Source organism: Ptychodera flava, chromosome 12 (assembly GCF_041260155.1).
Source record: "Ptychodera flava strain L36383 chromosome 12, AS_Pfla_20210202, whole genome shotgun sequence".
Lineage (NCBI taxonomy): Eukaryota > Metazoa > Hemichordata > Enteropneusta > Ptychoderidae > Ptychodera > Ptychodera flava.
In genome coordinates this window covers 4,446,930-4,473,897 of record NC_091939.1, presented here as the reverse complement: position 1 = coordinate 4,473,897, position 26,968 = coordinate 4,446,930, and the positions used below count along the sequence as shown (strand labels likewise).

The 26,968-nt window shown below is 39.4% G+C and overlaps 1 protein-coding gene across 2 annotated transcripts in view; it reads right to left on the bottom strand.

Annotated features, from left to right (window-relative positions):
• Positions 1 to 19,941, bottom strand: part of LOC139144752 (uncharacterized) — a 31,181-nt gene extending 11,240 nt beyond the window's left edge. Inside the window, exons 1-3 of one of the 2 annotated variants that reach the window (XM_070715480.1) lie at positions 19,123 to 19,856; positions 4,836 to 4,904; positions 4,210 to 4,266 (exon numbers count right to left, since the gene is read on the bottom strand). In XM_070715480.1, coding sequence (XP_070571581.1) covers positions 4,210 to 4,266; positions 4,836 to 4,904; positions 19,123 to 19,562 — 566 coding nt within the window. In that variant the 5' untranslated portion in view covers positions 19,563 to 19,856. Of the gene's footprint in view, positions 1 to 4,209; positions 4,267 to 4,835; positions 4,905 to 19,122 lie in introns of both variants that reach the window. The other variant, XM_070715481.1, reaches the window with a different exon arrangement.
• Between the last annotated feature and the right edge of the window lie 7,027 nt (positions 19,942 to 26,968).

Here is a 26,968-nt window from a genome sequence, read left to right as displayed (position 1 = left end):
AGTATCAAAACAGATCGAAGGAAATTTATTCCACATGCCGATCAGAGTTTGAAAATGTGAAATGCACTGCAGACACTGAATGTATGTGATTGATGCGACATCCCAGTGGTAGGGACTAACATTGGCAAGAAAGCCCTGGGCATTTCAGTCTCGGTGCTAACTCGTTCTGATCGATGGAATATCAAATAGACATGTCACTGACCGCAGGGAGCGAGAGTCACACATTTCTGTTTCACGTGCCAAGCTTAATGAAGGTTAATGCAGTAAACGTAATAACAAATGTCACATTTTAATTCAGTGGAATACATATTTCTCGACTGTCTGTATGTCGAAAGGTGTTAATCTTGCATTTTAGAGCAAGGAGACATTGGCGGTAACCTGTCAGATCACCAAAACTGCAGATTTAGGCCAAAGTAGTACGCGTTGACTTCAAGTAAGCTTATTTTATTTTCGCTGTGTGCTTTCACGTCAATTTGTGAACCATTTCACACATATATTTGCGCGTGAAATGGTATATTCATGTATACACACATATCGTGTGTCGTTTTCTAAATTATGAAACATCAAGCGATACATATTTTGCAAAAATCGAGGTCAGCTTTCTGAAATAGAAAGAGCAAGGCTGCTGTATTCAACAGTCATTGAAAATATCTTAGTGCTGACGACGTTTGTGTGTCAGTGAGAATAGCCCATAACTCATTTAAAATTTCACTGCAGATGTCAATTACAACCGTAGAACGATAAATGTCAATTTCCTTTCGAATAGCCGGGCTGGTTGCCGCCCTTGGACAGTTCTATGAACCTTCGTTGCAAGAAAGGAAATATTTCCAATATATAATCTGACCTCATTTCCGTTTATTTTACCAGACGGTATGGTCGAAAGAAATTTGGTGAAAACGTGGAACACAAATATCCCTATAGTTAAAAAGAGATCGCTCAATCTTTTTTTTTTGCGTTGACTGTGAAAATACTTTGATAACACTTCCAGGCAATTCAGTTTTTGAATCCTTCATGTCTCAGTCCTTCCCTGTCGACATAGAATACATACAGACGCTTCTGGTAATAAATTTATACAGACAAGATTGTCTAAACATTTTCTATTTTGACGATATTTGTACAAGAGCAAGACCATGCATATCAAATGGCAAATGGCGTGCTGAATTAACTATCAGTACAATAATTGTGATCCGTCATGTACAACAGATCTACACTCATTCGAGCTGAACCGAAGCCAATTGTTAATAATAAAAAGATCAGACATATAAATAGCGAGTCTCCACTACGCTTATTCTTTTCTGTGCTCGCCAGCTGTTGTGGCGATCAGTACAGGAAGACGACGAGTAGAGACGTCGCCATATTGTTCTTCATCCCTGACAACATCAATACGGTTCTCGTATCACGACAATTGAATTTCTCTGCGTGACAAAGTGTACCCCGGAGTGACAGGAATGGCAAAATTGTCATGAATAACTCCACAGAAAATACGATTAAAGTACAGCGAATAACAATTATAATAGTTTCCATGGCGTAAAAGATATGCAAACATTTACAGCCCTATCTAGGTGATCAAAATGTCAAAAGTATTTAGCATGGCTTATCCTTCACGGTGTTGAGTTATTGTTGTAAAGCATGACACGAATTTAAAAAAGTCATTTTTAATTGAGCATTGAAATTATTTTCTTGTTATTTTGTGAAATGTTCTACCAGATTCTGGTGGTCCACCTCTCACCAAGTGTTTTCATCCAAAGTCAAGTTTGTTTGATTGTTTGTTTTCAACCAAGGAGACGTAATTATTTAAATCTGTTTCAAATTAGCACCCAAAACTAAATAAAGGAACACAACTGTGTGAAGTTATTGACACTTGGAAATCACATAAGCGAATATTATGTTGTGGTTGTTTTGCACGCCTTGAACTATGGCGGAACATAGGTGGGCCACTATTTCGGCGAGTCACCTGTGCTTAACGGGTCTCTGCTGAATACCGCAGGACTCAAGTTATTGAAACTGATTTCGATCACTGACAATAATGTTAATTAAGTCGCTTTGTAAACGTCAATCCGCCCGAAGAGACAGTGTTCGCGGCATGCACACAGGGGAAGTTTATAAACTTCTCTAAGAATCCTTCTTTTGTTGAAATTAAAGTGCATGCTCCTAGATGGCGATGTTTATGGTAGCTGAACAAAGGACACATCCGAGCAGAATTTCAGGTGGAGCATTGTATGAATAATTTGATAGAAATTGAATTGCTCTTTCTGAAAGATATCCATTGTTCCCGTTTCTCTGTAGATGCATTGTGTTTAGGACACTTGGCACGGGGCAGTCGTTCTGATAGTCTGAATAGGCTACGTGTATGGAACCATTGGTAAGACTGACGGATATTGGCCTCTATACGTTAAGCTTTGCTAAAAGAACAATAACTATCGCTTTTGGTAATAATATATTTTCATTAGTTTTGTTCCATAAAATAAACGCATGTCCTTATTCTTCTCCCCACAGTGTGTTAAAATACCAAGTATTAGCATTGTCAACAATAGGTTTGCATACAATATGTTACATTATTATTGACAAATGAATGGTAGTGCGGACTAGCATTCAGTCGTAAGCAATCAACTTGACATTGCACACATATAGGCTGTATTGACAAGTTGAACGCTACATGATTTTGGGGGAAAACAAAAACAACAAAAACAAACAAAATTGTAGTTTACAGACAGAATCAAAGAAATCCCAATGAAAATACAATATGCAAAGTCACAACAAATAGTGGCTCTAAATTCAATATAAAATGTTTATATATGCAGTTATTGTTATTACACCGAGTTTCTCAAATTTATTTATATTTAAACATGTAGGTACCAAACGATAAGCTTTACATTGTAAATACTGTCGTTTTCGACCAAAAAATGACCCTAACAATATCATAGTATTTTATTTGTTAAAGTTTCATGTGATTTTGCAGACTTCTCATCGTTAATTTTATACTCTAGATGTGAACTTTAAAATTACAGATTTATACTGAAGAATGAACTTTGAATTACTACCAATATTAGCTTCAAACTACGTCAGATGGTATGTACAAAGGCATAACGTTATAGGCTCCGATATATATTGCATCTCATTCATACAAAGTGAATTTTCTTTCGAAGGCAGCCTAGGTGTATGATGGACGACTTCTTGTGAAGTATACCTTAATAGCCATGAATAGCCGAATAATAATGGTTTACCCTCCCTCCAAACCATTTTTAATTGTGAAAAATCATTCGAGATTGCCATAAGTGTATGTCTGAATTTCGTTTGATAATTCTAAATTCTCAATTTACTAAAATAATATCTTTATACAAGCGAAAGCAATAGGCTGCACTTTAGACTGTACTTAAGACTGGCTCCAGTCAGTCTGAGTATCGTTGTCATCCTCTGTTTACCATTGAATACGGTTCTTTTTATTTAAAGGTATACAGTTACCTGTAATCTAAATATGCCCATATATGGTCAAAGGGGCGTTCCTTGGTATTCAAAATGCCCGTGTGAGGGCGCTGTTTTTAAAAAGCGGCCACCCGCTTAAAATCTGCGATTGGTTAGATTCTCTCTTTCCATGGTAACTCTGGCAAAATTTGAACAGGTGACAGTATACCTTTAATATGAGCAGTCAATATTTTTATAAATTCATTCTGTATAGACTGATATTTCTAGTGCCACATCGCAGTATTCTCAGTTATCAATAAAACCCGCATTTAATCTCACCAATTCTTGCACACCAACTTCGGTATGTTAAGTGAAAGATGGATAATACTGGATACATATGAGATGGACGCGCAGTTTTTAAAAATGTAATTACATATATTAATTATTAGTAATAATAGTTTGTAAAACTGCAAATTCAGGGGTTAGAATGGTCAATAGCCAAAAGGCAAGCTGTATTATGTTAATGCTATTAAACACATGTTTACGAAATAAATGGCCAATTTTCTATTCTGCACACGATGAGAAAATAAATATGAAACGATTGTTATTTGACTTCACAAAAATGGTACGAAATAACCAAACATGAAGAGTAGAATGAAATAAAAAAATGAAAAGGATGAAAGTCTTGCGATTTGCACGCCCATATATTTTTTATTTTACCTAAGTGGAACACAACACGGCAACCGAGCTAGCAAAACGGTCTAGCTTACATCCACCCACTAGTCACCGTAAGATTTGAATACTTACATTCTAGGGACATATCCGTGAGATCTCAAAAATATAGGTCTACTAAATGACTCGTATCTATAGTGCAATCGGGAAAACCAAAGAAAACGGTGGTATGTTAATGTCAATAGGGGCAGCACCCCCTGGCTGTCATTGCATGAGACAAACTATTTAACTACCACACTTAAAGATCATGTGACAAATATTTAACGTGTATTTTTAAGGTAAAACGCGTCTCGAAGTGGACAGACTTGCTCAATTTTTCTGCAAGGAAGATCTAAATGGTTCCCTTTCGAAATCAAAAGTGAATATCAGGGTTCACCGTGTAAAATTTGTAGAAAACAATTACCCAACATTTACCGTCACTTGAAATTTAAAATGGCCCTTATCCCCGCGTTATCTCCATGAGGAAATACCTAAATTTTCATATTTTCACAAAAATAAACCGGTGAAACTTTATCTGCTCCATGAACTTCAAAATGAGCCCCACAAGCGGCAGACCAAAATCGTATTGTAAAAGTTTGAGAGTCCGATATCTATCCCCGAGGCGTGTTCTACCTTTAACGACTCGCCAACGATAAGGCTAAAGTTCATACACTTCAAGATATAAGACAAGAAAACTGAAAAATTTCTCCTAAAGATCTTACTTTTGCTCGTCCAACTTCTCTCTTCCTGAGTTTGTTTGAAGGATGGAATCCAACCTGTTGAACAATTCCCTGGAAGGAAACAACAACAAATACTGTTTAAACAAAGAGGCTCTGTGATGACGTCATGCTCACAATCATCACGAGGTGTTGTACATGTATTATCAATATACACCTGGATACAACTTAATTGTGTATGCTTTATGCAAATATCCAAAATATCAACCGCTGTAAGTAGAGTTCCCTATAATCTCTGCTCAGCTGCTACTGTGCTGTAAGTCAGTGGATTATCCAGGACGCTTTTATGTATTTTAAACGATTAGCCTTTTCAATATTATTAATCAACTCACATCAAATAGACCTTCAAATTAAATCTCCGTATTCTCATCATTATTCCTAGATAATCCATATGGTAATAATTATTCCAACATACAGTATTCGTTACTCTCCAATTAAATTTAGATTCCTTATACTCGTAGACATAACTTTATAACATATTCCATTTTTTCATTTCCGTGTTGAAGAAAAGACATTTCATTTTAGATCTCGATTTCTGAGCAGAGAAATCAAGCACTGCCATCAAAGGTTACAAATGAGATTCTTCTTAACTAATTTCAGATATATTTGACTGAAAAAACAAATAAAATACAGAACCGGAAAAGTAATTCAGACAAAATAAAAGCATTATTTTATTTTTTTATGAATGTGATCGTGGTTCCGATTTTTTGTGTTTTGTGATGTATAAAAGTGAACAGACAGAGGCGTTGTTTCTAGGAGCATTATACATTGTAAAGATAGACCTATACGATACAATCTTTTGATATATTTTCATCACTTATGACGCTCGCTTTGCCTGAACTCCGAGTCGTGGTTCTATATTTTCACATCTAATTTGGGTCAAACGCGAGCTTTATTTGAACAAATTAAAGTTCGTTCAGTTGTCTACTTGAAGTTTGTACTTGGGAGTGGTGTGATTTATACGACATTTGTGTCATTTATATTTTATTTCACCCCTTGACCTTGTAATTCAAAAACCCATCTACTTTATACGCGATCACAGTATTTCGATGTTCGCGACCACCTCAATAATATGAACAAAACGACAGGGTTGAACCATGCGAATTTTTTTCGATCATATAATTATTTCGCTCATAGCGAAGGGATATATTAATATATCAACTAGAATCGGCCTTCATAACGACTTTCTATTTGAGTCAAATGACTTGTGTAAACCATTAAACTGAAAATTTACATCTTAGCGGCTGTTTGATTGTGAATGTCAGCGTTCATGAGAAAGAAATAAGAGTCAGTATTAATTCGACTTTAATGAGATTTACACAGCTGATGACGCTTTCACTGAATGATCGCACCATTTCCCCTTTAAGTGAGTACATTCGATGTCTCTGTTAGGCTAATATGAGGCTTTTCCCTTTCCTTAGCGCCGACAACACTTGCACTGTATTGAGATTCTGTTTGTCGTCGTATCAAGGCGCCTGAGAGGCAATTTCCTCTTTCCAGAAACGATAAGCAGAGTAGAAAACGCAAGGGAGAGCAATTTCTGACATGTGATATTCACTCTGTTGATCTGAATCGATTAAGTTGATTGACGAGTTTTCAGAAACCCACGAATATCCCCTGTTCCTAGGTATTACATTGTAATTCCAATTCTCACCGACAATATCCCACTTGTCAACTAGTAAACTACGCAATTGCGAAATTTCCTCCTTAAAGAAATGCACACCATGAGAAGTGTCGTACTGAAATGATTGTTCTATGGTGTTATCTCTTTGTAACGATCTCTGGTATCAAAATTTGTGCAATTTAATTCATAGCGTGTATTCTAATGAAAGCAAAAATCTCAAAAATTTGGATAGTTTGGCGATCGAAATAACTGGGAAGTTTAATGTTCTGTTGTGTGGTCATGTGTGCTTTGTAGCATTAAATTTTGGAAATCCTCCAGATCGGTTTTAAGAAAGAATTAAGAGAAATTAGTGTTTGGGCTGTAGCATTTTATTTGTAAGTTTATTTATTCGTCGTGTATGAAGTGTCAAAACTAAAAGTGAGGATAGAAAATATAACCTCTAAAAACATCGCAAAAGTTTTATCTCTCGTTTCAAAGTTGACTTTCACGATTTTTTAGGGGGTCAACGTCTTTCAAGCGTTTCTCCAATTAGATACATATGACTTATATCCCCAAGGCGGTAAAGTAGTAGTCGTTTGTCGGTTTATATATATTCTAATTTGCATACTGAATCAAGCCCAGTCACCTGTTCGTCGCATGACGCATGATGTATGCCGACACGTATATAATAAGTGGGCGTGCGCAGAGTGGAAAAGATGGCGGTGTCATCACGACCTGAATTTGTTTTGCGGACTGGTTTGTTTCCCCATCGAGGAAACAAACTTATGAAGTAAATTACTATTGTACAATTGTCTCATATTGCATCATAAAACTTGTCATTCTACATTCGAAATTATTTGTTGTCTTGATTATCAATGCAACGACAATATAGGCAAGTCTTGTTATAATTTCAAGGGTGTCTTACCACTAACATGGCAGTCTCTATGGTTACACAATTATCATCACGGGTTTTCGAAAAAGAGTATTTGAAAACGTAGGTCTGATAATCTTCACAGTGAACCAGTGTTTTATTCTCTTACTTAATAAAATCAGATTTCCTTCTGCGTGGTCCTGTGTGTAAATTTGGATGTAGATTGTTTTGGTCATCCCGCAGGCTATGTTTTACTAATATTTGTGATAGTCCGCAAGACTGTGAAGCGAGAAAAACAACGTTCTTTTTTGCATATCGAGACACATTTGGAGTTTGGATTGTATGACTTTTTGAATGGGGCTGGTTTCAAGCATGGTCCCTCATCGGCGGATTTATGTTTTCAGTTCGATCACCAGGAGCACAGACCGTGAATACTTGTATGTTTAAAGCGCCTAGCAAATGTGTAGACACAATGCACGAAGCATGGTTATGCATGCCTGCAGTTCAAATGAGGTTTAATCTCACTTTGCTTGGACACACATCGCTGGCTTTCTTGAGAGAGAAAAAAGGAGTCCCTATAACCAATATTAAACCTTCTTAATAGAAACACTGTCCAGAGGCATTCTAACAACATAGTGTAAAGTTGCACTGTACATACTATCACGTTACAGCGTACCTCGTTGATTATTGTTGATATGTCGGTGAGTGTTGAAACCGCGTCCAGAAAAAAGGCGTTACAGTATTATCCCATTGCTGCAACTGAATTTGTAGTCTTGAAAGAGAAAGAATAATGATTGTCCCACACCATTGTTTGAATCCGGTACTTACAACATGCTAAGCATAAGCTCTGACCCTGAGAACAAGTTCTGTGACACGATCCCACAGCTACGACTGAGTTTGTATCCAAAGGCATATAATAATTTCGAATGGAAAGTACAATTTATGTACTTTGATTGAATATAAATATGAGTTAGAAGCCGCTTAGGTAACCTCCCTCCTTTTCGGAAGAATTAGATTTAAGGTAGAACGCACCTCGGGGACAGATATTCGGGCCTTCAAATTTCATCACTTTTCTTCTGACCTACCACTTGTGGGGGCTCATTTGGAAGCTCTTGGCGAAAGAAAAGTTTTCACCGTCTTAGTTTTTCGAAAATCGAAAATTTCATTTTTTCCCATAGAGTTGACACAGGGATGGCGGCCATTTTGAATTTCAAATATCGAGAAATCGCAAGTTATTTGTCTCTCTCGTACCAAAGTTTGCACGGTGACCCCTGATTTTTAGTCCCCGCGGACGAAGTCCGGCGGGGACTTATAGATTGGGTCCCGTCCGTGTGTCCGTCCGTCCGTCCGTCCGTCCGTCCGTCCGTCATCAACAGTTTCTCAGACACTGCTGAACCAATTTTGTTTTAACTTGGCACAAAGGCATAGCACTATGACTTACAGATGCACATCGATTTATTTTGCGATACGATCCAATATGGCCGCCAGACGGCCATTTTATTACAATTTTTTCATGTACGGATCCATAACTCAGACATGTTTCAACCGATTATATTCAAAGTTGGTACAAGGACATTGACCAATGTCATAGATATGCACGTCAATTTGTTTTGTGATATGATCCAATATGGCCGCCAGGCGGCCATTTTATTACGATTTTTTCATGTACAGAGCCATAACTCAGGCATGTTTCAACCGAGTTTATTCAAAGTTGGTACAAGTACAATGACCAATGTCATACATATGCACATTGATTTATTTTGTGATACGATCCAATATGGCCGCCAGGCGGCCAGTTTGTTTCAATTTTTTCATGTACAGAGCCATAACTCAATCACATCTCAACCGATTTTATTCAAAGTTGGTACAAGGACATTGACCTATGTCATATATATGCATGTAGATTTGTTTTGTGATACGATCCAATATGGCCACCAGGTGGCCATTTTATTACGATTTTTTTCATGTACAGCGCCATAACTCAGACATGTTTCAACCGATTTTATTCAAAGTTGGTACAAGGACATTGACCAATATCATAGATATGCACGTCAATTTGTTTTGTGATATGATCCAATATGGCTGCTGTGCAGCCATTTTGTTATGATTTTTTCGTGTACAGAGCCATAATTCAGGCATATCTCAACTGATTTTATTCAAAGTTGGTACAAGGACAATGGCCTATGTCATACATAATGCACATTGATTTTTTTGTGATACGATCCAATATGGCCACCTTGTGGCCATTTTTTTAAAGATTTTCCATGTCCTGAACCATAACTCAGACATGTATCAAGCAAATTTATTCAAAGTTGGTACAAGGACATTGACTTATAGTATACATATGCACTTTGATATAAATATGTACTTTGATTTGTTTCTCGATATGGTCCGATATGGCCACATGGTGGCAATTTTGTTATGTTTTTTTTCATGTCGAGAGCCATTACTCTGGCAAGTCTCAACTGATTTTATTCAAAGTTTGTACCTGGACATTGACTTATGTCATACATATACATGTTGATTTTTTAAACAGTAAGATCAAATATCGCTGTGTAGCGGTGATTTTGTTACAATTTTCTCATGTACTGAGCCATAACTCAGACATATTTCCACCAAACTTTATGAAATATGGTACCGGTGATAATCTATTAGTGTTAGGATAGTATGAAAGAATGTTTTGCAACATCCTGTCAACTAATTCCCAGTTGACTCATTTAATGACCTTTAGGATAGTGGCCTACATTGGTTTTATGTTTTTCATCACCATGGAACTCATTCTTGGCCATTGAGTGCCATCTGTATCAAAGTATTTTATCACAGGACCTGTAATCAAAGTACCCATTAGCAAGCGGGGACTGTGTCATCAACGATGACTTGTTATTCTTGCTTCGGTAAGAGAATGGTTGAAAGTTTCACTGAGGAAAGTTTGGGCAAAATTTTAAGTCTTTTACTTTCGAGGTGCATATTACCTTAAGGAATGATTGTATTCGGACTGCACTGGTCAGTTCTGGGTCAGTAGCAAGCACATTCCAACAGGTGGTTGCTTGGATGGCGATCACTGCCGAATAATTGTGTGGTTCAGCGTTACAGGCTTTTCATGTGAACTCCTATGCGGACTGATCTCAAATTTCAATATCAATTGACAAATTTTGCAGCTCAATACGTCACTACTTTGATAGGATCATGTAGCTTGTCCTATTAGATCAAAGTTCTCTTCGAGGCACGTAGTGAACTACCCTCATATTAGTTGCGCTATCAGACGTATTTTCATTTTCTTGGTGCACTTTTATTTTTACGTAAGCACAAACCCTATACTTCACACACATTTCGGCACTGCCGATAAAAGATGCTGCAACAACGCGAGGCTCGTGTGCCGAATTCGACCACCGAGTTGGAGATTGTCCAAATCAGCGTTCTATGTACTGGTGGCTCAATAAATATAGACGTGGTTTTACCTGTAGTCCAACGACTCTTGTGATCTTTTATTACTGGATTTGCTTAGTCAATGACCTAGCTCTTTGAATGTTATTTATCTATCTTTCACATCGACTTCAATTTCCATCATATCATCTGCACCATAGGGGAGAATAAGATACACCGTAAAAACGATTCTTGAGATCGCTTTCGCATGATAATTGTTAGTAAAACAAACTCGAGGCGGCGAACAGCTGTATGTGATCTTGGCTTACGGTGAGGGATTGTACCTGCATAATATTATTGTTGTGGACGTTCTCGCTCGCAGAAAGATGATTGGGAACCGGTCAGCGCTGAGGCTGTCGCAATCAATGGCAGTGTTGACTCCGACACAAATATTTCATGGTCAACGCGACTGGTATTTAAAATACTTAAGATGCCAAAAGCGCGAACCAAATCCCAGAAAGCGTGACGTCAGCATGACGTTTGACTTTTGTGTCAAGAAGCTATTGTGATTTGTGAACAGCATAGTTACTGAAGAATAACAATGCATTGTCCCAGAATACATATCACGGCCATGGAATAAAATTGGTCCGAGATAATTCCATCAACCGTGGAGAAACGTACTTAGGATAGCAACGCTATCGAAAATGACCAGGTCTGGGGTTAAAGGTCGCGAGATTACCCGTTTTTGTTAACATTATAATGAAAATCAAGAAAAGAGGATTTATTACAGGGCTGACATTACAATACATGTAGTTGGGCGAGATTACTGTAAATCAAACCATTTGTAATCCATGTACAATCACTTGCCAATTCCAAAGACCTGTCTACTTTTTAATCTGATCAAACATTTCGTGTACATGAAAAGTAATATGCTTGATTAACTAAGTAGGTTACGTCACTGAATGTCGCATGTCGTCCACCATCGCATGTCAACACGTCTTGCAAGTCAACCTGACTGTCATGGAATGTCCATATCGGCGCGGGGAAACTATACAGCGAACCTCTGTTAACCGTTTGTTAAACCCCATTGAATCTAATGTTCTTATTCCGATGTTGTTGTAATATTACATAAAAGGATCGTCCTTGTATTCAGAATGCGGTGATGCACAGCACAGCACAGCACAGGTCGTCGATACGCGCCCTGGGGCAGTTTCCCTAGTTATTGGGATGCTGACCTGGTTAACGTGTAGGGACAATGACAACAATCTGGCACGTCCATAGAAACCACACTTCTTTCTCCCTGGGGCGTAATTCCCCCGGGGGATCACATATATTTGGTAGGTATTTAGGACGCCGTCGCAGTGTAATATTGGAAGCAATTATGAGATTCAATACAGAGGCAATGACTTGCATTCCTTGATTAGAAAATCCGTCTCGAGTTCGTTGGTGTTAGTTTGTTTTTTAGTTGTATGTCCATATTTCTTCCCTGATTTCTACTTGACTGGAAAATATTTGCAGTGTCTAACTGTCTTGATCTAAAAGATGTTGAGCATGCATGTTTTCCATGCAATAAACGACGACCTTAAGCTTGAGGACTGAAATATTTCAGTTCATATGGTGTTACCAGGGTAACGACCCTCGGTGACCTCGTTCAGCATGCCATCCTGCGGCTTTCATAGTTATCGCGTAACTACAAACAAAATATTCAGAAATCCATCGTGACGAGCGAGCGTGGAGTTACACAGCCACTCAGTCGTTGTCATGGTTTTCGACAGTATCTGGGCCCTAGAGATCAATTCTTTCGGCACGATTTATTAGCGACGTGACCCGCTAGCGATAAGAGTAGCGTTCTCCCCACACCCAATAGAGCACGATATGTATAATCTTCAGGAACTTCACCCAGCAAAAGTTGCAAAACTCTCGACGAGCTTTATCCATTGCAGAGTGATCAAACTCGTATATCTAGATCGAAGTAACTTAACTGTTATATCTAAATTTCTCATTGTACCAAACAAATACATATACAACTGCACATTACTATCTACCAAAATATCACAGAGTATCGGTCACAAACCACCCCCAAAAAACCAAACAAACAAACAAAAAACAATACAAAACACACACAATAATTTGCAAGACACTTTTCATTAGAAAATTCCTTTTCTCAACGCGATGTGTTTGCCACACTGATTCAGACAAAACTGATTTATGGAACATAAACAGAACCCAAATGGTCCTATCACACAGACACAGACTAACCGCGTCCGAGTCAAAATTACGGCCCTGCTCTCAGTTTTAGCATTGAAGGGGAGATATTAACAAAGCTGAACTACTGTGTCTGCCAGTTCTTTGCCCGGCAAATATTGAATTCAAGACAGTGTATGGTATTAATAATGGAATGCACTCTCCGGAATTGCATTTATATAGAAAATAATGGAAAAGAACGACAACAAAATGTTCTAACGACATGTCGAAATATGAGACGGTCACCGTGGTTCCAGTGTTACTGATAATTGTTTGAAACGAAGGATTAATGAATTCCTTTGACCAAAATGCCGCTAGCAAGCGGTTCAGTAGCTTCACTACACAGACAGTGAAAACAAATAAACAAATACACAAACAAACAAACAAACAAAAAAACCCCCAAACAAACAAAGACTCAAAGAGCTTAAAACACACTAAGACACGATGCTGTGCCCATCATCAAGACTAATGACTTATGATAAACATTACGATTGTCATTTTACGCAGGGAGTTTTGCTTCAATTAACAAGTAATTACTTTAAAAGTCCATCGGCTGTAACATTTGATACAGTATTCAGTGTTTTGCTCTGGTCGTAAAATAAGAGTTTCTCGTTCTATTTCCAAAGTCACACGTTGAAATGCCAAGTGTTCAACCGGTCAACACAGCACGTATGTATATTGTGTCCAGTGTTATTATTGATAAATTAATTTTAGTTCATAAAAATCGGAGCAGGGATTTATTTATTATTTGCATATTATAGTCAATGCGTTGTGCTGACATGGCTATCTACTTCTTTGTAATTCAACATACACGAGGGTTATGAATTAGAGAATAAGCTTTTACTTGTGTTGTAGACCAACAAATCCCCGAAAATTTATCAAAAGTTGCAAACACTGTCCCTTTATCTGACAAATAAATCACATGCTACATGGAGATATTACTTGTTTTGAAACACATAACGTCATTTCTGTGGAAAACGTGGATCGGATCTGGTTTTGGATTTTGCGATGATAGCTGTCTTAGGCCAAACAATGGTCGACAATGCTTGACTTACTGGCCGGGTTGTAGGGCTAGATCCGTGTAATCTCGGCTAAAAGCCCGAAAGAAAGAAAACCTATTGTGACAAGGCATCATCAAATTTGATCTGCCTCAGCTTATCGATCTCCTGTGAAAAGGAATGTCAAACAAACAAACCAGTAAACGATTCTGTCCTGTGTTTGCCTCACACGACAAGCTCTACCGACAAAGGGGACGTCGTTTATTGGGAGAAACACAATGAGAGTGACACTAAGAGCACGGCCCCTGTGAAAGAAAGTACCAGCATTAAATTTTACCCGAGCTACAGGTGTTTGGTTTTACGGAAAGCCCACTCCAGCTTATGGGAAGGTTGAATGACATCTCGAATGACATTTTATTCTCTTACTGAAGGACTTCACCGGCGTTGCTAAACACCTGTACGTCTGCCGTTAAAACAAACTGTTACGTAAGAAGTATGCCATTTCACTGAAAAAATAAAGCGACCCATCTGCCATTCAGCTTCTTCATGAAAGTGCTTGTCCTAATGTCAATTAAGCACTTGTAATTTCTTCGTAAAATACCCCTGATCCAGCTTTTGCATGGCTTTATCCGTGATTATGTTATTCCAATCTCTCTGGGAGGGTCGGATCCAGCTGCAAAATACACATAGCATTTGCGATTTGCTCGACATAGAGACGGTCTTATTCTTCGCAATGCCAATGACTACGGATATCCACGGTAAAGTGGAGTGACCGTGGGGTTGTGGAGTGACCGTGATTTCATAACGTGTTGCTGAAGTTGAAACACAATATCTGTCACTACTGAAGATACAAAATGCCATAATGCTGATTGTTGCTATTATCTCGCGCCACAGTACCTTAAGTTTTCAAAACTAGCGGAGAGGTTCAATGAACGGACTTTCGAATGCGAGTCATACAAGTACTATAGGCAGAAGCTCTGAAGTGTTCTGAAATATTCAAGATTTAGAATATGCAGATGATAGCTAGTGTTAAATTATTAGTTAATCCTTCCAGATAAAATAATAAATAATTATTATCTTGTCTAAGAGCTTATGCTTGTGCCATTTACTTAGGAATTCAGACCGCAGACTTACATATTTGTAGTGATATTTATAATATTAATTATAGAAATATGACGTGGAGTATTTAGCTTTGACATTGCATGTGCCCTTGATTGTACGCATTGGGGAATTATTTTTTCAAGAGTGTTGAGTTTTGAAACAGAGTCTCTGTATGTGTTCTAATAGGGATTTTATGGCAAACACACAGCCAATATTGTACTAACTCCGATTTGTAAATATTTACTCGCGGCTGTACAAACTTGCCAGAGTCAAATGTGCTTGGCCTCCTCGTCAACTGCTGTTGCTAACGTCTTGGGGGCTTTCGTACAGTCCAATCAATCTGTCTCTCTTTCGACATTGTTTCACAGTTACAGGGAAATACCAAAAAATGTACTCCCTCAATAGTAACCATCCTCTGTCCTAAATACGGTGGATCCATTTTCAAAGATAATAGTGCCGATCATCCCCTGTTGATGATACATCTATTTTTAAAATTATATTTAGATATAAAACCGGTCTGGCTATCATTTTGTCCGGTCACTGATTTTTTATCCCATTGCTGACATATTTGCAGCCAGTTTCCTTTGTTGATTACCTCTTACCCCTCCCCATTAACACCCTCCTTCCCCATCAACGCGCTCCTCGCCCCACAATTCCTTTCCCTTTTATCTCCATATCAACACTTCTCTCCAAGAATGGCAAGATCGTCAACCTTTATAGATTGGTTTATCTCATTATCTCCTGTACTTTTGCAACACCATCTCGTGTTCGTTGAGAGAAGTAGGTTACTCTCTCAATTCTGATGCTTGTCTCATTTCTCCGCATCTTCCATCAAGGTGGTGTGCGCGCGTGATTGATATTTGTCTTCAATGTCATTCCACGATACCCGACAACGAGCGTCTACGATATTTCAACACTATCACTCTCAATTTTAACATACACGATAGTAATTTGTGTATATAGATCTCGCACCAGCTTTTAGAAGGTAACGAAGGACTAGTACTAAATATATAATATCACTCAACCATACACTCAGTTGGCGAGATAAACATCATTTCCGAATATAGAACGCAGCAAAGGATTTTTTCTGCCCTTTCAGATAAAGTATTCATTCCGAGGCAAATCTCTTGACGGCGAATGTGAAATAGTCTTAGATGCGTTGCCATAACATTTTGCTCCTGACGAATATCGTAAGCTCTCCTTTATAAGGTGGACCATTGTTTGTTGCCATAGAAACATGCTGAATGTGAAATAGACTGTAAGCGATTTTACTGTCATCTATTTCCCCGAAGAAATCTTCTTCTTGATTTCTGAATTACTAGTACTGTTGGTGGTTAGGCCATCGCCGTTGCGATAATTCGGCCATAAACTAAAAAGATTAGCTGCTGAATATGAAATTTGGTGTATCAAGATTTACCCGTTTCAAATATCCACGCCATACTCGCCAGACATTAAACTCGGTAAAATCCATATTTAATGTAATAAATGCCCCTGGCCAGAAACTGAAATCTCAGACAGGCTGACATGGTATCTTAACACTACATACCGAATACAGAACTTTGATATCAATAGGGAAGAATGTTGATGTTATCGGAAGGCGTTACTACATACATGAAGCCCAAGAATACTGTATCTTCATCTTGAGGAAACAGTTACCTTTTTACAATTCTGTGTAAAGGAAATCATTACAACTGTAGTCCGGTTTTCAATCAGACACAGTGCCGTTTGCAGCAACACAAGGAAAGCGCTTTTTTGCCATCGAAAACCAGCAACCCTAGATTGCTGCGAAAAATTAACTTTAGTATGTCCATGCAACTGTGATACGCGTTCAGGCAGACGACAGTAGAATGAATGTCGTCCTGACGTTTTAAGTACGAAGGGCGACGCTGGTGCCGATCAGTATCGATCTGTGTCAGAGCAGAGATGAAGTGCACCGTTTGTCGTTGTCATAGAAGTATCATCAACATGATGTAAATAGTTGTTGGGTGGGGTGATAGGGTTTGACGTGATTTATTCACTATATCGCTGAATTTGACCTTTGCGTCGTTGAGTGGCCGTTTTGACATCTCTGAAGTAGACATATGTTGTAAATTAAAATTTATAGAGCCCTCTGGCCAAGTCACCTTTTCAAATGTGCGCTTTGATATTCAACTTTCTAAGGAAGGCGTTTGGGACTCGGTTGGTATTGTGTCTTGTGATCTCGGCGATGTCAGGAGATATCGGCCAGACCACAGCGCCCCTCCACATTTGTGAGGGGACTACGATTTGACTTAAAGCGACGGAAGTGTTTCAGTTCTTGAACCGATGAAATGTGTTTGCAGAGATGTTTTATTCTGAGGTTTGTCGTTGCGCGACAATCGAGTAATCAAAGGCAGTATGCGCCTCGAAAGTAAAAGACTTAAACTTTTGCTCAAACTTTTTCAAACGAAACTTTCAACGATTCTCTTACCAAATCACTAATAAATATCAGGGGTCACCGTTCAAAGTTTGGAACTAGCGAAACACATTGCTCAACATTTTGCGTTATTTGAAATTGAAAATGGCCACCATCCCCGTGTTAACTTTATGGGGTAAAAATAAAATTTTGGATTTTAGAAAAACTAAGATGTCGAAAGTTTTCCTTTCTCCAAGAGCTTTAAAATGAACCCCCACAAGGGGTAGATCAGAAAAGTATTGTAGAAATTTTAGAGTCCGAATATGTCCCCGAAGCGCGTTCAACCCTGGATGTAAAAAATAGATCCATGGTTGCCTACCATAGACCCTCGAGGGTCTATGGTTCTACCTTCATTAATTCTTCTCGGCAGTAAGCGCTCCTTGATTCACAAGACGAATTCAAATTTGGTACGCGTATATTTGGTTCCTGTTACGTTGAATCGATAGTGTCATTCAAACCCTGTTGTTGAAGAACATGACGACACTGTCAATTTGATATTTAAAACACCATCTTCACTGTTTACAAGCTGGCATGGCGTGAGTTGTACTTCTTTTACATTGGGCATTGCAGGTCTTTTGTCAATGATGAATTGCTCGTGCCCTGCACGCGTACTAGTCCAACGAGTCGTGATTTCCTACCACTGTAAATCGTAACCCTAGTCACCACAACTATGCCATGTCGTAAATAAGACAGAGCCCACTGTGTACCGTCCGTTTGAATATGCTGAGATCATATTAGCTAAAGCCCATTAAATGTGCATAAAATGGACAACAATATACGCGTTTCTTTCATTCAATTTGTTGCTAGAGTTAGATCAACTAGACTCAATAATAAAATATAATCTGACACCAGTTTGCAGTCAACCGGCGAAGCGAACGCAATATCGATTGTTGGGAGAACTTGTTTGCAAATTTTGTAAACACTCTCCCTCGCCTCAAAGAATGCGCATTCAAACGAAATGCTCGGTTTGTTTGACCCTGAAAGAACAGCCATCTCACAATGATCGATTTCTTTTCGCTGGAGCATTTCAATCAGTAAACGCGGCGGACTTGACTTCGTGGGAAGTACACTAGGGGGAAAACGCGATTCGATCGTTTATCATTTAACCTGCAGTTCAAAACCTATGAGTGATTAAATAAATCAGTCTGCCAATAACACAAACAAAGCCAGATATAGATATGGCACGCTACAAACAAGCTAGTTCGTAGGATGACAACAGAATAAATTTTGGCTCTAGGGTATACGTATGGTGCGGAGGTAGCGTTTGAAATACTACCACCTTTTGTCCATAAGATCATCCAACCTCGATAGAAGCATCAATTTATAATGGATACAGGAGGGACCGTGGCTTAGAACAGACCCTGATATGTTTGAAGGGTCAATTGACACAGACCAGTACTGGCTACAGAATCGACGTAAATAAAATTGATGATCAGAGGTAATGGTTCTTGCCCTATTGTCGAGTGCACGATGTGTCTCCACTTGACATGGCCTCAATAGCCTGATAGACGATAGCTATAGCTGGTTGGGCCAGGTCGTGTTGCCCAATGCTAAACTCTAGTATCAAAACACAGTTTATTGTACGTCGACACGCGGTAAACAAGGCATGTCCACGAGGGGAATCTATGCGATCGCTATAAGTTGCCGTGAATTCTTACCTGTATTTCCATATTTTGAATTCATACGGGTCCGGTACCGCATTGTTCTCGTCCGAATCGAATCCAAATGAAGTGTTTTTAAGGCTCTCATCTTGAATAACGTAATGTTTTCTGTATTCGGTTATGTACTGGCGAGTGTCGATGAAGTGCGTGAATTTGTATGGTTTCTCGGTCTGGTTCATCTCCTTGATAAATGCGGGCAACTGCGGCGGTGTTGCCGTCTCCTGCTTGCTAGCACTGCCGTAGGTGTTCCGTTGGCTCTTTCTCGCCGAACGCTTGCCAGCGCTGGAGCAACCGACCCAGTTGTTGATATCCCAGCCGTTCAGGTCCTCATCAAAGCAGTTTTCCAGAGGCAGGCAAACGCACATTTGACGCGTAGGGCTGCCGACGAGACCGGGAGTCAGATCACTCCGTAGCGAGAAGCTACATTGTTCCCCCATTGAGTTGCCAAGCAGGCGGGTTTTTACGAGCGCAACGTGAGCGACGGCGCGATGGCGACGTCGCTTGTTTGTGCTAGCGACCAGTGTCTTCAGCTGTTATCCGCCATTATGATTACAATATGTTGATGAGTACGTGATAAACATCATAGCTTTGGTGCCAGTTTTACAAGAACGGCGGCCATTCCATTTGCGTAACGCGCTGAAGTCAGCTACGATCTATCTGAGCAGCATATCACGCACAAACTGTACACCAGCGTCAGCCCACTCATGGTGGTCACAATTCAGCAGACCTATACAATTAATTCTGTGACACACACTCAACAACCGTGGCATTGTTGTCGACCCTATTGTTCCAAATGCCTATTCGCCAAGTCAGATTGGCCTTGGAGGGCAGCGATTGGAGGAAAACGCCATTATTCATACAAAAGAGAGCTTAATTGGAAACACGAGTACGACTACATTTATCGGAAAGTTTTCATATCACGGCTTCATTGCTAATATAGTAATAATTAGGCCGAGGTATTGTGGTTTTTATTCAGGGCGTCCATGCTGCTTGATGGGTGCGATGACCTTGAACGGGAATCAAAATTATTGATCAAAAAGTGGCTTTGACTTTGGAATGACGTGGAGGAGTTAAACAAGACAGAACGCGTATGACACTTCTACAGGGTCGCACTCTTTGATATGTTAATGAGATAGTATATTTGGCAGCCTTGACTTCTCTTAAGAAATCATATTGAGGTTTTCATCGCTACGGCAGACTCATAATGTTGCCTTTCCATCTGTCGCCGAAATTACTTGACCTTTGCACCCCCACATTGAAGTTAGATAAACTCGACTTTGACTTGTATCTGTCAATTAGCAACGATAATATTCGAAGTGGCAACGCGTTTGACCCTGGCCGCAGTAAAACCAAATTCCCAACTGTTATGAAAAAATACCATAAATTGAAAGCACATCATCGGGACATGGCCGAATCCACAAGAACACGTGCACGTGAACAAATTTAAATTATCAATAAATGATCATTATAGTCATCTTTATATCGACGCTAAATTGCCAAGGCTTCTTGAATTCACAGAATTTGAACTAAAAGTGACGGTTTAATATAAGGGGATGTAAAAGTATGCATTCTTGATGATTGTGCTATTTTCAACGGGCTTGCAATTATCTACACATACCATTACGGGCATTCGCGACTGTCGGGAAATCTGTCAACCGCCTCTTCAACGATTTTCATAAGATTCCTAAAGTAACATCAAATTCATTTTCCATGCAAGCAGATGGCGCTTGGTTTCTTCCCCTCGCAGAATTTGAATATTAAAGAGCCTTAGCAATCTTTTGAGCTTGCGACTCATCATTTATCTCATTTCCACAAAGTCTCGTCCTTTCCAGGTCGTTTTATCCTCTGACCCTTTACACACTGAAGGCATTCATACAACGTACCCATCTTCCTTTTTTTTCTGAACCGGCGTGTCTTTAATTCGTCTATTCAATGTCCAAATCTACGTGCACAGAATGTAAGATATGGTTCGGAGAAATCTTAAATGAGACAATCCCACAAGTCAACCGTCACAATGAGGGAGATAGTTTGCTGTATGTTATGAGTTCGCTGTCTGGGCTTATCATTTTTTCCGCTGACCTATCCGCCAAAGTTTAAGGTCACTTTCACGGCAGAGTAATGAACGTTTTACAGTTGACAAGTGCCGCCAGATCGCATGTATTTAATTAGGTTTTGACTTTGAGTTGAAACAAACAAATGTTTTGGTAATTACCACCAGTCAAAGTCTCAATGTAGTTTTTGCACCGAGCATGCTGGGTAATTTGGTTATTTGTTGTCCGAATATATAATCAGTTGGCTGGAGTAAGTGCACGTATCAAACCTTGAATAAAATCCTTGACTTCTGCGTTCTTCTTTGTCAGTCAGCCACACCTGATGATATTGGTTTTGGTGTTAATCTGCGAGTGCGTTTAGTGTGCTCCAAGTTCTATCACGCAATTCTTAGCTGAGCAAATTTATGCCGAATTGTATCGGGATATGACGCAGAACATATTTATTTTAGAGATTAAAAACTTTTAAACGAATGTTATGACTGGCGCGATTCTTAGCAACTGACAATGGGAGCTACAAAATTTACAGTTTCCGCAGTATTTCAACGACATGCCTGATGGCTATTTAATCACAAAAGGAAAGTTTATTTCTGAATGTGTTAATCTCAAATTGTGAATTCAGCCTCATTTTATTATTCACTTGAAAGAGTATCCATACAAATGTTAAGATCTTGTTGTTCACATGTTCTGCACAGTTGCAGTGACAGTGGTAAACGGCTAATTCATCTCGCCACCTTACTGCGTGGTTATATGACCTTGCATGTGAATATTTCTCCAGAGTTTTCATATCGGTAGTGCAATTGGATCCTGTGAGCTCAAAAAATGACATGAAAGGCAGCCGCGCTACATCATTTTAAGGGCACATTGGTTGGGAATAAACCTACGTTTTGGGAATTACTGAAAACATTTACCCGTTTGGTTTGGCATGAATGTAATCAACTTAGGGCCCCTTCAAATCTACCATATTGATACTCGATGACTATTGGTTTCAATCTTGCATTCGTAATTTGCAACTGTGATGATAAAAACACTCTGCAAAGAAGGAATTATGATGATACTCTTGAAAATAGTGATGATGATAATGAGTCGACGATGATGAAAATTGGAGCTGTTGTGATAATGCTGATTATAAGACCATAACAATGATTTTTGTACAAAAACGATAGTCATGAGATGTGGATAGGGAGTGGTGAAGGTACTGATATGGGTTGTTAAGGTGTGGATAGGGTTGGTGAATGTGAGGACAGGGTTGGTGAAGGCGTGGATATGGGTTGGTGAAGGTGTGGATAGGGGTGGTGATATATTCAGTTGTGATGATCATAATGATGCCCTTAGTTACGATAGCTTTAATAATCAGAGATGAGTGTCTGTGTTAACTCATGTAATATTTTCCGTCATCCAAAGTCATCCAAAGTGATTATAGAATAAACAAACACAGCAAATGAATCGCCTGTACAATTTATGGCTGTCACGCTGCCCCTCAAAGCCCCGTTATCTGTGCCTTTTTTACATTTGGCTTCTGACCAATCTTCGAAGAGATTTTTGAACCCTGTCATTAAGCCACGTTGTCTTGAAAGTGTCACTGTTTCAATCCTTGGCAATGGAATTTGTCGATTATTTACAGTTTTTGTCTACTCGCTCGTAGCGGCCATATATGACTATAAACTTATTTAGTTGTTAAAATGTAAGTTGTACGTTCGTCACCAATATTTGAAAAATGTTGTGTGGTCACACTTTATGTACGTTGATTTCAATGCAAGCAAAAAAAAAAAAAAAAAAAATGAGAAGAAGAAGACAAAGGGACAGCTAATTGGGATTATACTAGTTCTGTTTTACAGACAATAGTGAACTGACTTTGAGTATCTGAGGACGGTATCATAAGGCCTCGCACAATCCCTCCATGGATAGGCGGACTATGGGCCTCGAAATGTCATTGTTCTGTTTCAGATGACGGTGACGCACTGGTACATGGAAGCTTGTTCATCTTCTTTTTCATTCCAACGTCAGTGGGTGAATTATAGGCCTAAATGGATTTTACCCGGCTGGCAGACGCCTATCGCTTCTTTGACCTCTATCAATGTCTCCAGTGTCTCCGTAGACCATGGCTTGTTAGGCTTTGTGAAGTTACACAACGGTAATTTGCTTCGTAGTTTTGCACCGTGACTCGGGCGAAATTTAACATGACGTACTCACTTCGGATATAAGTTTATCATAGAAAGTCGCACTCTAAATACACCCGATAGTATTTGAGAGAGAGAGAGAGAGAGAGAGAGAGAGAGAGAGAGAGAGAGAGAGGGAGAGAAAACAATAGAATTTAATATCTAGATGCCTGGTGGCGTGATCCGCTAAAGAAATATGTGCATCAGTCGGACCATGCATGCATGTAGTGCCATTGATAGCTTCAGAATGTGAAACACTGCTGAGATTTCACGGCAATTCATCCGTACTTCTCCCATATCTTCAAAGGGGAACGACAATTAAAGGGCACGCGTACGAACGTTGAGAGGTTTGGGCCGAGAAATGCGATGCGTAGTTCTCGATCGTGAACAATAATCGAGCTTCGTGACCTTTAACCTTGTAGGTCACGTTAACCATTGATTCCAAAACATGTCATGTGTCCACGACGTACAGCTGCTGATCTCCGGTGTTTGTGGTTGTACTGACCATGCGAAGGTGGACTCGGCGATACATCTGCGTTGGAATATCAGTAATCTTATCGTCCATTCTTGTAATATATCGAGTCTTAGTCTGGGTGGATCACCACACAATAGACACAGTGCATTATGAGCCATCTGCAGTCCTTCACCACATCAAAATGGTGCACTATACCGGAAGTGGTCGACTGAAAATAGGCATCGCATCGTGCCTTACCAGTCGCGGAGCAGGTGAGGAACGTTTGCAGCTCTTCAAAATAAGTCTTGTAGAAATTTTACTTTTGTCTATAATTAACACTTCTGAATCGGATATTTATGACTATACGCTGTACCTTGGACTTGACGATGACGACGAATTCTGGATGACGAAAGCAAACCAGGAGAGGTTCCGTGCTCTTTGTCCTCGCTGGCTCAGAGTCAAGTTTCACTGGTTTGCCACGAAGCCACATCGGATCCCTTTTAACCAACTCATGCAGGCTGTGTATGAAGACGGCGCTGACTACATGATTCGCGTGAACGACGACACGGAGTTTTACACCAAGCAGTGGACGACGCTCGGTGTGTACGCCCTTCAGCAGATGGTGCCATCGAACGTCGGTGTTGTTGGGCCAATCAGCGTTCAGGGTAACACAGAAATACTGACACACGACATGGTGCATAGGACCCATCTACACATCTTTAATACTTACTACCCACCAGTATTTTCCAACTGGTACGTGGATGATTGGATAACGAGAGTGTACCAACCAAATCATTGCAAGCAAATTGTGAACTGGATTGCCCTTCACCACATTGAATTTTACGGTCAACGGTACCAAGAAATACCCGCCGAGATACAACATTTGGATTACGAGGTATCCCGTGGAAAGATCTTGCTGCAAAACTTCCTAGAGGCACAAAAGAGGATGAAAAAACCTCCCCTCTCATGAACACAGGACACCATAATGATGTCAGCCTCCGGAGAATATCATGTAGTTCTAGAACTGCAAAGTGCGTGAACTCAAAAAAAGGATCCAGCCTACGTGGTACACAGACTGAGATAAATTACTTGAAAAAAACAACAACAAGAAGGTTTAAAAATCCGGGCGTTTCCAAGTTTTCAGTTTCCACTTTTAGTTCACGTCTTCTAACATTCAACCAGAAATGTACTAAGCGCTATGTACTGAATCGAATTGAATCGGCCACGTGATCAATATTCAGTATCATATTTGTTCGGTCAATATCCTCTCTTTTGTGTAATCTTGGCTGGTGTGAGTGCCATAGCTGTATAAGACATGTCGCATTTGTTTTTGCCTAATGTCTTGAATCTATAAGGGTATCCCTGCCTAATATCTTGTTTTCTGTGACCGCCTAAACCGTCCATTTTCGTTCGACAAGTGATGGGTTGCTTCCAGGTGGATACCTTAACATGATGTAGACAAGTTCAGTCATACTGTTCCGTCAGTCAGAATGTTTTGAATGTTCACAGTATAGCAGGAGTGGCATGTATTCAAGAAAATCGATTTCTCCCTCAATAAAGTCAATCCATGAGGACACCCATTCGGACTCTCAATTTTTTACATTATCTTTTTGGTCTACCTCTTGTGGGGGTTCATTTTGAAGCTCATTGAGTATTTTACCGTCTCGAAAATTTAAATCTTCCCCATAGAGTTAACGTGGGCGTTTGCAGCTTTCTTGAATTTTCAAATATCGGCAATGTGTAGGTACTTCTTGTCTCTAAATACCAATTTTTGCTAGGTGACCCCTGATTTTTTTTCTTGATTTCTCTCGAATGGGAATGGTTTCAAGTTTCCCCGAGGATAGTATGAGCGACAGTTTAAGTATTTCGATATGTTTCAACGTCTATCACGATGCTTTTCTAAACAGAGTGTTTAGACAAGTTGTCGTACTTGTTACTTGTCGTAACCGTTCATCAGAGTCCGAAGCACATAATGTGTTGTACACACAGGGTCATGTCAGGTCACGGTTACACTCCCCAACCATCACGGTGGTTATGATTTGTCTTCGACGTTCCCACGAGAGATGTCTTGTATCTTCAGTAATTTAGTGACATTGTGTCTTATTTTGTATGTTGGTGGCGAATAGAATCTAAGATATATTTTTATTGTTACATTAATGTTGTGTATGTCTGTTGCTTGCATATTCTTGTTTCTAGTGTGTAGATGTTGTGGAACATTAAAATAAGTTGCGAGTGCTGGTATACCGATTGTTGACATTGTCAATTTAATCAAATGTAATTAGTCCATGTATAAGTCGATATACTAAGGATACTTGGAGAGGTAATCTATAAAAGCCCGTAAAGGACATTTTCGAGGGCGAAATGATAAAAAAAGTTATCTTGTGCACACAAGATAGTTTCTTGTGGGCACAATTTTTTAAACGTCCCTGATGGGATTTCGTAATAATCAAATGTACAATCGCGAGCACATCATTGTCTTCAATTCCTTTCCCAAAAGTTTGTTGAAATACAAATTATTAGTCTAGCAAACGCAATAGATTGTACAATATGCAATATTATTGTTGATAAATGAGTATTTTGTAACATTGAAATTTATGCACAATACCATCGGACAATGAACACCTATAGGCCCCGTTGGCAAGTTGAACACCAGGATTCTCGAAATAATGTGGAATGACAGGCCGACCTACGTAAAGTCCAGGAAATATACACCAAAGTTACTGCAAAGAGAGCCTTAATGTATAACAGAGAAATAGTTTAACAGTAAACATTGTTGAATGGACTAGAAAAAGGACAACAAAAGAGGGCATCTGGCCTAGGTCGACGGTTATACTTTAGGCCCCGCAAACTGTTGGGCTATAATGTCGCATGAATATTTCCCCCTCATGCCACATTTAAATGCTATCACGTTAGAAAAAGTAGTTTTTGTCAAAACATGTCAGTCAATGTAAATTAATATCATTATGTTGAATTATTCCTTGATTTTGGATACAAGCACAGTCGTACACTAACCGTAGTAGACCAGCGCATTTTGGCAAGTTGTGACAGGTGTATAAAGTCTTCTGAAAGCGCCACCACTGTTTGAGTGCAGCACAGTCCTGGAGATGTCCCATGATCCATTCTGATTTGTGTCATTGAAATTCCTCGGTGAATTATGGAGACATATTGTACTTGTTTGGTGA